This window comes from Alligator sinensis, unplaced genomic scaffold (assembly GCF_000455745.1).
Source record: "Alligator sinensis unplaced genomic scaffold, ASM45574v1 scaffold1089_1, whole genome shotgun sequence".
NCBI classification, from domain to species: domain Eukaryota; kingdom Metazoa; phylum Chordata; order Crocodylia; family Alligatoridae; genus Alligator; species Alligator sinensis.
This window is the reverse complement of record NW_005842030.1, coordinates 529,804-544,419: the sequence shown is the minus strand read 5'-3', so window position 1 is coordinate 544,419 and position 14,616 is coordinate 529,804. Positions and strand designations below refer to the sequence as shown.

The 14,616-nt window shown below is 46.7% G+C and overlaps 1 protein-coding gene across 1 annotated transcript in view; it reads left to right on the top strand.

Moving 5' to 3' along the window:
• The window catches only part of TENM4 (teneurin transmembrane protein 4), a 520,289-nt gene that overhangs the window by 475,700 nt on the left and 29,973 nt on the right, over positions 1-14,616 (top strand). Inside the window, 2 exon segments of the mRNA XM_025202552.1 lie at positions 244-1,121; positions 11,216-11,388. Coding sequence (XP_025058337.1) covers positions 244-1,121; positions 11,216-11,388 — 1,051 coding nt within the window.

Genomic DNA, 14,616 nt, shown 5'->3' with positions numbered 1-14,616 from the left:
TGTAAATTAATAAGAAGTTAGTCCTTTATCCCTTTTTTCAGTATTTCACCACTCACTTCTCCGTTACCCTGTGCCAAACATGCCACATACCTAGATAGCACAATGATTTGGGGAGGGAGGGAGAAAGGAGTGGATGGATGGATGGATGGATGGATGCTTTAGAAGTTTGATTATTAAGGGTGACCATAGGAAACAGAAAGAACAATGTTTTTAACCATTTCTTTTTCACTGTCATGTTGTTAGGTTCGTCTAGAGTGGCCCACAGACTTGGCAGTCAACCCAATGGATAATTCCCTGTATGTCCTCGACAATAATGTTGTGTTGCAGATCTCTGAGAATCACCAAGTGCGCATTGTGGCAGGAAGGCCTATGCACTGTCAGGTCCCAGGCATTGACCACTTCCTCCTCAGCAAAGTGGCGATCCATGCCACCTTGGAATCTGCTACAGCTTTGGCTGTTTCTCATAACGGGGTCCTGTACATCGCTGAGACAGATGAGAAGAAGATCAACCGCATCAGGCAGGTCACCACCAACGGAGAGATCTCTCTTGTTGCTGGTGCGCCAAGCAGCTGCGACTGCAAGAATGATGCCAACTGTGACTGCTTCTCTGGGGATGATGGGTATGCAAAAGATGCCAAGCTCAATGCCCCTTCCTCCCTGGCAGTGTGCGCAGATGGGGAGTTGTATGTTGCCGATCTTGGAAATATCCGAATCCGCTTCATTCGGAAGAACAAGCCATTCCTCAACACACAGAACCTATACGAGCTGTCCTCCCCTATAGACCAGGAGCTCTACTTGTTTGACACCAGCGGTAAACACCTTTATACCCAGAGCCTTACCACAGGAGATTACCTCTACAATTTCACCTACTCGGGAGATGGAGACATAACCCTGATCACTGATAACAACGGTAACTTAGTCAATATTCGGAGGGATTCCACTGGAATGCCACTCTGGCTAGTGGTGCCAGATGGCCAGGTCTACTGGGTGACAATTGGCACCAACAGCGCACTCAAGAGTGTGACAATGCAAGGGCATGAAGTGGCCATGATGACGTACCATGGCAACTCTGGTCTTCTTGCCACCAAGAGCAATGAAAATGGATGGACAACGTTTTATGAGTAAGTACCATTAGAATGATATGCCATGGGCCTCGTGTTGTATTCACTAGTCTGTTTGATGCTTAAGGAATAAAATTCATTGGACAAAAGGTACTTGTAGAATGGCTAGAGTAAGAAGAGAATTTTGCATCATATTAGGTCTGATAGAGAACCTGACAACAGATGTAACAGTGAAAAATGAAACACACTAAGCACTTAACAATCACATTTATCTCCAAAATTAGCTCTTGAATTTAATCTACGAATAAAAATATAGAGGTAAACCAAGAGGAAGAGGAAAAATACAAGTTATTTTGTGGGTATACTAATGACAGTAGTTAGTTATTTCTTGCCGCCCAATAAGATGGAAAATATGTGAAACTTGTCTGCTCTGTACCTCCATTCATTTCAGTGGAGCCATATGATAGCTATAAACCCTTCATAGTCCACAGGAACATAGGAAGTATTGTGTAGTGTTTGGAAAAGAGAAATGGGAATCTGGATTTAGGTAGGTCAGAGCAATTAGTTAGCAAGCAGATGTTAAAGGGATTAAGTATTTGCTAACTGACAGATCTCCAGCAGCATTCATTCATTTGAAATCCCCATCAAAGAGGAGTGTTTCTATTGTGATTCTACTAGGCTTGGATCTTAGCCTGATTCTGTTCAAAACTCACATCAGTGATCGAGATGTCAATATAAAACCAAGGCTGAGAAAATTCACAGGCAGCAACTAAGATGGGGAGAGTGGTAAATAATGGGAAGTCATCTGGCAAGATCTGGATTGCCTTGTTAGCTAGACCCATTCCAACAAAATAGCAGAAAATCGTACATGCGGGAACAAGGAATGCAGACCACTGCCACAGGATGGGGCACCGTATCCTGCTAACACTGTGAGGCTTAAAAAGGTCTAGGGATTGTAAGAGACAATCAACTCAACCTGAGCTCCCAACATACCGCCATATCCAAAAGGGCTAATTTGGTTATACAGAAAAGGCAGCAATGAGTGGGATAAGGGGTGATTTTGCTAGCTTAAATGGTAGCAGTGAGATGGACACTACAATGCTGCCAGTTTTCTTGTTCAAATTTTACGAAGAAATTTGAAAAATTGGAGAGGATGAAGAAAAGAGCCACAACCATGATTCAAAGCTTTACAGTGAGAGACTTAAAGAGCTCAGTTTAGTTTATCAAATGGAAAGCTGAGAAGCACCTTGATTACAGCATGCAGGTGCTTTCGTGGGCAAAAAATTACCTGGTACTGAAAGGTTTTTTAATCTAATGGACAAAGGCATAAAAAGGACCAAGCCAAAGCTGGAAGCTAAAAACAGATAAATTCAAACCAGAAATATAACATGATTTTTTAATAGTGAGGGCACTTACCCAGTTAAATAAACTAATAAAGGAAATGGTGGTTCTTTATTTATTTCTTGATATCTTTTGATTGCCAAATATAAGTTATTCATTCATCAAACAAAGAGTATTGGGCTCAGTACAGAGATGATAACTAAATGAAATGTAAGGTTCTGTGATATAAAAGAGTTCAGTCTGGCTGAGCTAAGGGTCCCTTCTGGCTTAGTGTGTGACTCTGTGGAAGATGTGTGTATTCGTGCCTCAAGAGTACTTCTCTCAGGGCACGTTTAAATCGAGTCACAGAATCACGGAGTGGAAGGAACTTCAACGGTCGTCTCGTGCAGCACTTTGCACAGATGCAGGATTCAGCATTTCTATACAGCCCCAGACAGACCCAACCCAGCCTCCTTTTGCAGACTTCCAGCAAAGGAGATTCTGCACTTTGCCTAGGCAGCTTCTTAATATTGTCCTGCTGTTCTGGCAGCTAAGAAGTTTTACTTGCTCTAAATAAGTTTTGCTGCTGTCTAACCCCATTGCTATCCTGCTGTCTCTGGCAGGGGAGAACAGCATTTCTTCATCTTCTTTAAGGCATCTTCTTTTCAAACATTTGAAAACTGCTATATCATATCCTTTCTTCCAAACTACCCACACCTAGTTCCATCAGCCTTTCCTCACACCTGCTTTCTTCCCAGCCCTTTATCGTCTTTATCATTCACCTTTGGACCTTCTCCTACTTCTCTTCATGCTTTTCATATTGCATACAAATCCTGATACAATACTCTAGCTGAGGCTTAACCAGCACTCAGTAGAGCGTTAAAGTCGCCTCCTGTATCCTGCATATAATGCTGTGTTGTTCTGTTTAGCTTTCACTTAGTCCAGGGTAATTTCAGGCACAAGAGCAATTACCGTGCATCAGCTTTTCCTCAGTAAGTCTCTACCCCCTGTTAATTAAGTTTAATTTGATTATTTGTCCATACCCTAAATGTATCATAATCCAGTTAAAGCCACTAGGAGTCTATATCTTGCCCGTATTTTCCAACGATAAATAGATGGCAGGAAACAGCATAGCTCAGTAGGACCATGGCAGTCTTCAGCCACTCACAACTGCTTTTTTTTTTTTTTTTGCAAGTAATTTTCTGATATCTCTTATTCTCCCTAAATGTTGTAAATCTGGGCTGTTAGGTCACAGCTTCCATGGGCCTGAATCAACTGAGCTGATGTGACCCTGGGATGAAGAATAGGAAACAGGATTTCTTACACCCTAGGAATAGTCCTCTCTGAGGCCTCCCATTATGTTCCTACTGACATGGGGGAGGTGGAAGAGGGCCAAGCCATGTGATCTATTGGCCATGTCTCCCCAGGGAGCAAGGGGATAGGAACCTTCTCCAAAGGAGAGCACATCTGCTCCAAAGCCCTTGTAGAAAGGGAGCCCTTTCTTCTAGACCAGGGCTATCCAATTTCAAAGTGGCTGGGAGCCACAGGTCCCATGACTATACACCACGGCAGCAGCATTAATAGGGACCATGGGCCACTCAGGCTACACACCCCACGTGCACATGCAGGGAGCCCAAGGGTTGCCTCAGGGTAGCTTGCTGGCCACCCGTTAGACAGTCTTGCCGTCGACTGTGAGAAAGCCACCTGCAGCCATCCAGCTCACTGAGTCTAGTGTTGGGAGGGGAAGAATTCAACAGTTGCTGCAGAAAATAGCATCCTACATCCCAATGAACTTCTGTGCAGGTCCAGAGGGGTTTCAGGAGTGCGGCCTCACCCTCCTTTCTGGCCACACCACAGGAACAGCAGTCAGGGTTGTTTTTAAGTCCCCCAAGCAGGTAATAATTCCCCCCTTCCTTTCCATGCTCTGAGGCATGTCCCCTCCGCCTGCCACTGCCACTGCCGCTGTCTCCACTATCCCAGGGGTGGAGGGAGACTCCACAGCTGGTCTTGCCCACTCCAGCCGGGCCATGCTCAGGCTAGGACAGCAATGGGTGGGTTCTCCCTCCCTGCCTGGTCCCCCCTGGCTGTTCTCCGCCAGCCCGAGAGCAGGTGCAGGGATGGGGAACTGCCACCACTCTCCTGGGCTGAGCCCAGTCCCTGAGCAGCCTGTCTGGAGCTGAGTAGAAATGGCTCAGGAGCTCTCCTAACTCTTGGGACAGTGGCGGGAAGGGAAGGGGAAAGGACATGTCTTTGAGCAGGAATTTTTACCTGCTTTGTGGACTTCAAAAAGTCCCTGACTGCTGCTCCTGTGACATGGTCTGCCCGCCCTGGTGCGGGGGGCAGGGAGGAAGGCTGGGTGCAGGGAATGCAGCCATCCCGGTCCCTGCTTCCACGCCCCACTTTGCCAAATCCTTCTGTGCAAGCGTAATTTCAGAGGGCTAAATGATGTCTATATATTATACTGTACCTCTGCACAGCAGTGAAGTTTGACCTCGCTACACAGGGTGTGACATTCACACAGCACAGGTCTGCTTGACCAGCAGCTGAATGAAAAATCCACCTTCATGTTGGGTATTTGGCAGACATAATTAATCAGAAAAGAAGTAGGCCTGGAAACTCTTGCAGGCTAAAACTTTCGTGCCATCCATCTCTTCAATCCAAAGCAAAAGGATACAATTTATTGGGTTTTGTTTTCTTAACTTGACCTGAAAGAATGGCAACACATCTGTTTTAATAGCTAGGAACTGTTTTCGGCTTTTTTTTTTAAAGAAAAACAAGAAAGTTGTTAATTTTTTTAAAGAAATCAGGATTGTAGTAATTAACTTGATTACCATAGCTCATTGAGATGGTATCATTGTATGTTAAATAATTTAGCTTCCCTCTAAGCCAAAGTCGCACCTTTTATGTAATCAATGCAAGGCATTTTGTTTTAGGTCTTTTGTGTGCTCAGTTAGTCTTCAAGGTAATTTTTTCAGATGCAAACCTAGTAGGTATTTACACATCACTGCAGCCAAACCTTACAGTCAGGCTGCCCAGAAACCATGTTCACCAAGAAGAAGTGATGCAGATTGGGGATGGGAAGATAGGGTTGTTGAACCAGATCTTCAGATTTCAGCAAGTGGAATGATCCCAATTTATACTATAGTGAACGGACGCATTTTTTTTTGCGAAGGTTTCTGCTTCTGCTTTGGAAAGTGGGAAATGTTTTCTCCAAATTCACATTCATGGACAAATGTTGGTCTCAAAATTGCTCTTGTTAACCCAGTTCTTGGGTTTTTCTTTCTTGTGATCTGTGTACCGTGGTCTGATTTAATGACACAAATGATTAACTTAATGAAAGAATTTTCTGAGGGATCTCTGAACCTTTTGTCAGGAGTCCCCTGAGAAATTCAAATAGGGGAATTCTGCTCCAGCTTTGAATACTGGTCCCCAGATAGCTGGATGCTTCTCTCAAACTACACTGTAGCAAATATAGTGGGCAAAAATAGCAGCAAAATGGCATAATTGTTGTCATTGTTCTTCCGAGTTACCTCTACTGTACCGTGTCAAGTAGGCTGCACCTTTTGGAGTACATATACCAAGTTCAAGGATCTGAGGCAGTATAGCCCCAGGTGTATGCTAAGAAGCATTCCCTGAATGTGGAACTGGGCTGCTAGGCAGCCACATCAGCTCATTCTCAGGTGGTGCATGCACAGCTCGGGTCAGTGGCTGCCTTGTAGTTCATGGCCGCACTTCCAGGCATGGCATTGATGCAGGATAGACATGTCCTCCATCACAGATTGCTGCTTGGGGTCTTCTGAGCATGGTTATCTGCTTAGCAAGAAAAGGCTAGAGGCTCCAAGTATAGCCTTGACTTCTCAGCCTTTGGGGTCTCTCCAAGGGCTTCTCTGTAATGGGTCAATGATAGGTCTTATGGAGGGTAGGACTGAACAAGCCCCACTCAACCAAGCCTGCCAATGAACTGCAGAGCTGCAAGGCCATGATACTGCTTTAAATTTGCCTTTAGTGGCCTCTCTTAGACACAGGAGAGACTATATCAGCTCAAGAGAAGGTGCTGGAGTCGAGTCCACAGATGTGTCATGGGCACACTTCCAGCTTTCGAGCATGGCAGGCAAGTAGGGCATGCTCAGTCCTGCCCTTCCCAAGACCCACCTCTGATGTGATGCAGCCTGAAGCACATACAGCTGTGTTCCAGATCAGTCCAACCCTTGCATCTCAGCCCAGTTCTCATACAGACTCAGCCTGGGCTTCTGTTTTTGCGTATGGGCCTTGTACATTCCCTCCCCTATTCCAAGGTAAAGATGAGTGGGGACAAACAGCTGCCTCTTGAGTATAAAGCAGCATGTATTTAATGTAGCCTCTTACCCAGCGATTATATTCCTGCAAGCCTGTGACACTGTTAGGGAATTTCTGTGAAGCTATAAATTACAGCAACCCCAAACAGGGCACAAATCCCTTTATCCTGTCTGAGGTGTGCATTTCTCCTCTGCTCCTTGTTCTACCTTAAATATAATACAGAGCCTCGCCATTGCTCCTTTAAAGACAATGGAGCAAAATGGCAATACGGGAAAATACCACTTTTCTACTGCCCCAGAACAAGTCAAATAAACTGATTTAACTTAAATTAGTTATGTCTGATATGTCTGATACTGCATCCATCCAGGTTTATCTTAAACCAGTTTTGGCCATTTTGAAAGCGGTTTATGTGCACTGAACTTCTGTTGTATTACAGATTTGAACCAGTTTCCGATCAGGTATACTGATTTATGTGTAATTTTGGTCCCTAGGCTTAGTGTCAAAAGGACAGTGAAAGCCCACCAGTCAAATCACCAAGGTTTGGGGGGGTGTTCAAAGCCCACATATGATTTTAACAACCTAGTAAGGAATATATTTCAGCTCCTCTTTTCTGTTGGGCATTGAGGGAAGTGGCAGGTTATAACAGGGTCAGATATACACTGGTTTGGTGCACAGGATGTTATTAAGGAGGGACTTGCTTTCTGACATACAAGTAGCTTGCTAGGATCAATACGGATTTTTAAATGTTGGATTTAATGTCATTGCAAACACTGAGTTGGAGGAGGGCAGGTGTGTTGCTGTGCCACCTCATGCACAAGGTGTAGTTTGGGAAGCGCCTTGGGAATCTTCAGCACTAACTGTAATATTATTAGAGTGCATTTTTCCAACGCATTTGGCTGCAAGCTCCAGAAGGCTGCTAACAGGTGAAACCACCAAGATGAGGAATTCCAGAGAATCCTGCAAGGAATTGATTTCTGAGTAGACAACGCTTGTGACACTCTCTCAATTCCCAGAACCAATGATTCTGTATAACAGTAATGTGATAAATGCAAGCTCCAAGTGTTTACAAGCTAACAATTAGGCCTCATAAGCACCAAATACCATTTTAATTCTGTGCATTGAACCTTAGCTAAATAAATTTCCAGTTGGGAATTGATGGCAACAGCTTCCTTTGCCGGCCTAATAATTGTCACTGTAATTGTAAATGCCGAGTCTTTGCAGTTGGTGTGAATGGGAGGCAGCAGCTGCATTAGCAGGTGATGAATTCATTGCTCAGAGTGGCTGCTGTGTACATTCCTATGCTTCAGTGTTTCTTTCATTCTGGTGCTTGTGGGGCTTTTGGAGAACACAGAAGTCTTAGGCTGGGATGCAAACTGGGCCACCTCTAAATCCTTAGACTGTGGAAACAGGCCTATCCAGCTTAGCTGTGAAATGAGTTGACTAGGGGAGATTTATCTTACTACAAATACCAGGACGCACCTGCAGCTACATGAAAGCCAGTCACCTGGCCTTCGTCTCCAAGCCGGGGATCTGTCAGAGAAATGCCTTTGTGAAGGCTGGAAGGGAGATGAAACATTCCTGTCAGTCACTTTGCCTTGTTAAAGCCTATTATCCATTCAGAAATGCAGAGGCCTTAAAGTCAGAGGGGCCCAGGAGGTTGGGGGTGTATAATAAACAGCATCATGTATGTGCGGTACCTTCTAATCCAAGCCAAAAGGGCAAAAATGCTCCCATCATATGCAAAATAAGCAGTGAGCAAGGAGGAAAAGAAACACATGCCGTGAGGGGAGCACACAGCACGCAAAGGAGAATTTCAGCACCCACTCCCATGGGTCGTGTGAGCCACCCTCCCTGCATCATCATCCAGCACAAAAGGGCTTCTTTTTGGGACATGAATTTGTTACACTTCATCTGCTGCTAATTAAAAATTATAATCAAAATGTTAATGGTGCAGTTATGCTACCTTCTCACATCCCCTCCCCTGTAGGATGTGACCTTTTAGCAGCTGCGACTAGGTGAGATATCACCTCTGGAGTAAACTGCTTAGGAGTGTCCTACCCGCCTCACTTTCTAATGCAGATGGGGTAGAAGAGAAACAGGCTTGTTGCATGCATAAAAGGGCAGATGTTTTGAGTTACCCGCAGTCCCAAATTCCACTCCTTGCCCGTAGGTAGAATTCAGCCACGTTGCTGCCCAGTCTTGTTAAACTCTGCATGTGACATATTATGCAAATTGTGTTTATTTTCTTTCTTTGATTTAAATAATAAAAAGCTCTAGGCACCCCGTTCCACACATATGGTTGCTATATATGCATTATTTGCATATGCACCGGTTATTTGCATATTTGCAAATCATTCTTCCCCAAGCAGCAGCAGGGCCAGGAGATGAAGCTGCACAGAGCTTGGCAGCTGTTGCCGTGTTAGGTGACAGGAGAGGGGATCTGAAGGACTGCTAGCGTGCATACGTGGGCAAGTGCCGGGGGGTGTTTGAGGAGTGCCAGCGGGTGGAGGCTGGGTAATGTAGGGGGTCGGGTCGGTGCTAGAAGGTGTCTCAGGGCACTGGATAGATGTAGGGGTGCTTGGGTGAGTTGGGAGTTGCTAGTAGAGGGACTGACATGGGGACTTTATGGATGTGTTGGGAAGAAAGCAGGTGTTTGGAAGGATGGTTTGGGGTGCCAGGGGAAGCTGTGCCCTACGAAGTTGGCTGTTTGCTCAGAGGTGATAACTGAGGGACTGAGGGCCTTTCTTTGGAGCATGGAAGTAAGACATAAATTGTATATAGTCCTTGTGCTGCCTCCCTGCACGGAGCTGAGTGTCATTCACTTCAGATGAATCACAGACTAGTGACTCGGGACTTAAAATGAACCAGGAGTCACTTGTCTATCACACACACACGCACTCTCTCTCTCATATATCCATGGCCCTGATTCTCGTCTCTCTCACATTACCTTTACACCAGCGGACCTCCTCCGACTTCAGTGGTGTTACACTTGACTGGGGCCAGCCTTAGAAAAGGATCAGGATGTAGCTGAGAAGCATCACGTGTTTTTTTTCTGTGATTTTTTTCTTTGCACCATCCTTGCCCTGAGCTTGTTAAGCCTGCCAAGTCTGAGCTGTCAAGTTCAGACACTGACATCCTAACGATCGGGGGGTTGGGATAGGAACCCTCTTCACTCTTTAGGTTGCACTTTCCAAACAGGAATACGGATGTCACTTAGAGAAAGCGTGCATGCTATTGTGTGTGCTTGGGATAGCATGACTGTTGCCGTGTCCCTTGGTTGTCATATTCTGGGTCTCTCCTCAGAGGTCCTACTGCTCAACCTCTTTTCATTCTTGGCATTTGCTACATCTTCCTAAAAGCACGGTGCCCAAAACTGAGCACAGGTCTGCAGCTGAGGCCCCAGCATGTGCCTCCAATGTTTATATTCAGCACTTCCCAGAACAGCATTTGTTCTTAAGCGCCTGGCGGGCAGGACTTGTGATGGCTTGACTCTTACCCGTGGGTAGGTATTGGTAGCAGAGGTAGACAGGATTGCTTTTATACCTGTTTCTCCTTGCCAGCTTACAGGGCCCTGTGCCTGGTATCTTGTCAGTAGGCCCACGGGCCCTGGGGAGTTGCACTGCGGTGGCTTCCTACCGCGCTGCGCTCTGGTTTACATTTTGGGAAGCTGTCCTTACCCTGAGCTCATTCTTCCTGCTAGAGCCATGCTTTGAACATGCCCAGGGCACTGGGAGCCAATGCTAGGTGGGGAGATGCAGTTTCAGCATGAGAGCACCCATGTGAGCGCTGCTCAGGGAAGTTCCAGCCGCAGGGCGTCTGCGTCTCCTTTTTACTGATAAAACAAACCCCTACCTCATTAGGCGGTCAATGGCCTATGCAGAAAGAGCTGTTCTCAGCCTGCTTCCTCGTGTTCCCATCGCAGCAATCACCCCGGCCAGCGCCTCTCATGAGAGGAAGCCAAGGAGTGACGAGAAAGAGGCCACGTTCTCACCTACTCAGGTTGGCCCTGCCAGATGACGACTGGGGCACAGGATGGGGCAATGCTAAGCAAGGGTCCCAGGGGCTTCATTCCCTGGGACAGCTAGCCCGGCTCCTCCCTCCAACCCTCGTGCTCACTTTTTAAAGAAGGAGGGAAGCAAAATAATCCGAGTCCCAGAGTACAAAGAGCCAGGAGCACAACCCAAGGAAAGCACAGACCTTGGCAATACAAAAGCCTTCTGTTCAGCTGAGACAGACTCATTTAAGCCAATCTGAAGGCAGAACAGTGAATGTACCATAAATCAGGAGCAGAGGAGATGTGAGGAAGGCAGGATATATATATATTAATATTTAGGTTTGATTACAAGTATTGTGCCAAATCCTGATCCTCTCCACAGGACAAAGCTCCCTACTCAGATGGTCCTGAGAAACCCCAAAGTCAAGGGCATTGCCTGGGTAAGGGCTTGGGAGGTCAGGAAGTGGCCTGTTCTTCGTAGGGCAGCATGTACCCTCCGCTCCTCGGGCCACACTGTTGATCACGCCGTGTTCCTCCCTTCCAGGTACGACAGCTTTGGGCGCCTCACCAACATGACGTTCCCCACGGGCCAAGTCAGCAGCTTCCGCAGCGATACCGACAGCTCTGTGCATGTCCAGGTCGAGACATCCAGCAAGGACGATGTGACCATAACAACCAATCTATCCGCCTCGGGCGCCTTCTACACCCTCCTGCAAGGTGAGATCCCGAACTGCTGCCCTGGTTGCACGGCACGTGCAGGTTTAAAGACCAGGGAATGGGCCTTGTCTTGATCATTCCTGTGCCAGAAACCCCTTGGTGTCCCAGTGCCCTATTACTCTCCCCGTGCTGATACACATGCACTCATGGCTACTCAGCATGGCAAGCAGGAACTTTAAGCAGCTCACAAGTCCCTCCGGACCTGTTTTCCACTCTCAGTGCAGTACTTAGCTGCCCATTTCTCTCATGGTGTGATATTTCAGCAATGTTCCCATTGTTGTCATAACAAAGGGGCTGCTAAATCTAAGTCCTCTTCCAGCTGATCATGTTACTCCAGCCTTTTAATGCCTTCCAACTTCAAAACTTAGTGCCCCATTGGAATAGACTTCAGGCTGAGGGTAAGAGACCATCGTTTTTTGTTCACTGATCTCTCAGATGTATACTAAGCACCCCCAAGTCAAGAGCTGATAGACCAAACCTTCCCGGAGGCTCCCACACAAGCTAGAAGGAAGGCAGAAGGAAAGAAGAAATGTGGGACAGGGTTGCACATACAAGGTAGAAACTTAGCACAGCAGGTTCTGCACATGTAGGGCCAGACGTGAGGCTGTTATAAGACGGTACAGTTCTGCCAGCTTTGGTGGGAGGAGATAGAAGGGGTGAGGGGATTAAGGAAGTGGGAGGTGATGGGGTGAGAAGATGGAAAGAGAGTAGTGAAAGGGGAGAAGGCAGAGAAGCACCGGGGTAGGGAGCTGCAATTGGGGTGGAAGTAACGGTGTGGGAGTCTGTTGTGATTCCCTGAGCCCAATTGGCTGAAGGTTCAGGATGCTCCCCAGAGGCTGGGGCTGTGCTCAGTCCTGCTCCCAAGGGCCTGGAGAAACAAGGCAAAGACTGGCAAGACCTCTGTAATCCCCATTCCTTGCTAGAACTAAGAGGAGGTACCAGTGGGCCCTGGCTCTCCCTTGCACTCTGCTGACTTATGCTCTTTGCTCAGTGAGTTGTAGTCACTCTCTTTTGTGATCAAACAGCCTTAGCTGGAAAGAAATGATCCAGTGAGACCAGTCCACCCATCTGCATTGTTTTTTAAAAAAACACGTCTCTGGGAGAGTCATTTCTTTTTGGTTTCAGATCAGAAGTTTGCAATGCCCTATGTGCTGCATTCCCCATGGGCCAGAAAAGCTATTTCAGTATCACAAGACCCTTCGTTGCCCTGGGGCATATGCTGGAGTAAACCAAACCAAACCCAAGCCTAGCCAACCCATCCCATATCCACTGACCTTAAGATGTCTGGCAAATACTCAGACCTGAAGTTGGCTTCACCCCCAGAGCCTAATTAAGCATTAGAAGCTCCAGTTGGGGGTTTTCAGTGAAATAAATGGCTATGATGTGGTTTATGCCTTCAGGGGTGCAGGGATGGGTGCATAATGGTGTCACAGTCAATCATTTCCAAGCTCCCCAAGAAAGGGCATCGTTATCATGAGGACACAGGATTACTAAAGGCTTCCCCACTTTAATATTTTGAAATTAGAGAATGTTTTCATGGTGGGACAGGGCAATGAATGGCTTGGAATGGACAGGGACATGAATGGTTCCCTAAAAAAATTAATTTCCTGACCCTTGAGCTTTCTGAAAGACTCCTGAAAGGTGTGAGCAGAACCAGTGGGAATGAAACTCCATAGCCATGTTCACCAGGGTCTCCTAAAAAGAGGATATAGTCCACAGCACAGCCAAATGGCCTCATTTGCAAGAGCAGCAAATGCAGCTCCCAGGTAACACGTTTCAACTGAGGAACATGTACATTGTGTGCTGCTCCAATAGATGGTCATGCTCATGACTTTCTCATGACTTTTATGACCGTTTTGCCCTCCTGGTGAGAACACACATTTCCAAGAGCATCAAAGACCACCAGGCATGGAAGTTGGCTGGCACAGAGCTTCCTCATGAGCTCCAAATCCTGGCCAGCTCTGACAAATGGTTCATGAACCTTTCAGAAAACCTGGATGGAGCTACATGTGATGTGGGTTAGTCAGTGTGAAACTGAGCGGTAGGTTGGCTCCTATCCAAACCTCAGAAACACACAGGATAAGAGCCTCAGAGGTATCTGGCTCCTGTGATTTTTATTGGAAGTTATGGCCCAGATGCTCAAAGGTGCTCAGTCACTGCTCTAGACAGGAGTCCAGCACCTAGCCCCGTGGCAGCCTGCCACAGAGTGGAAAACCCAGCCTGGAGGTTGAGGCTCAAGCGCCCTGTATAATGAAAGGAAAATAAGGTGCCTGAAGTAGGGAACCACACAAACTAACTGAGCTCGGACCTGCCCAGCTAGCCAAGAACGGGGAGCACAGAAAAGGAGCAGGCCTTAGATCACCTCATCTGTCATCTCTGCACGTTGGTTGGTGCATATCTCTGGCAAGACAGGTGCCCCCTGCATTTCGGCTTGTCAGATACAAAACTTCATCTGGTACCTAACCCAGGTAAGAGAGTGAGAAAGAGTTTGAAATAGTGGATAGCCAGCTGGGTAGGGCACTCACTGTGTATGCAGATTCAAAGCCCAGCTTTGTCTAACTTGGAAGAGGGACTTGAACCCCCATCTCAAGTGAGTGCTTTAACCACCATGCTATTTGGTATGCCATGGTGTGTCCATCTCTTGTTGGTGCTAATCCACTTTGAATAAATAGTTATTTATTGGGTCTGTATTGGCCTGTAACCTCAGTTATGGGAAATAACTTGACAGCAGAGTGCCTGGATTTCTTCACAGGTGGTCTCCCTTCAGAGCCTCCTGTAACAGGCTTCTCCCTAATCCTCACCCGCACCGTCTAAGTGCCAAGTGAGAGAGAGGTGCCTTACATGTGAGGACAGCAAAGTGAGGCATGTCACCACTGGCTTGAGCTAAACCTGTTCAATAGCTTTCCAGGCAAGGACCAACAGCTAGCTCCCTGACGGTTTCCCTTCTTCGTTGCACCTCCAGATCAAGCTTTGAGTGTTTGTGGCCTTGATCAAGATCCCATTAAAATCAATGGAAAGGGTCTTCAGTGGGCTTTGGCTGCACATGCAAAGGGCTTTAGATCTACTGTCATGGGTCTTTACTGCAGGCTGATATGCACTGGTGATTTCCAGTGCTCCTGCTGCAATGGCTCAAGCTATCACTTAATCATTTGCTAGATGCTGTCCTGGCCGAGATCAATGGGAAGCCTCTGACCCACTATAGAAGGAGCAGAAATTCAGGTTCATAAT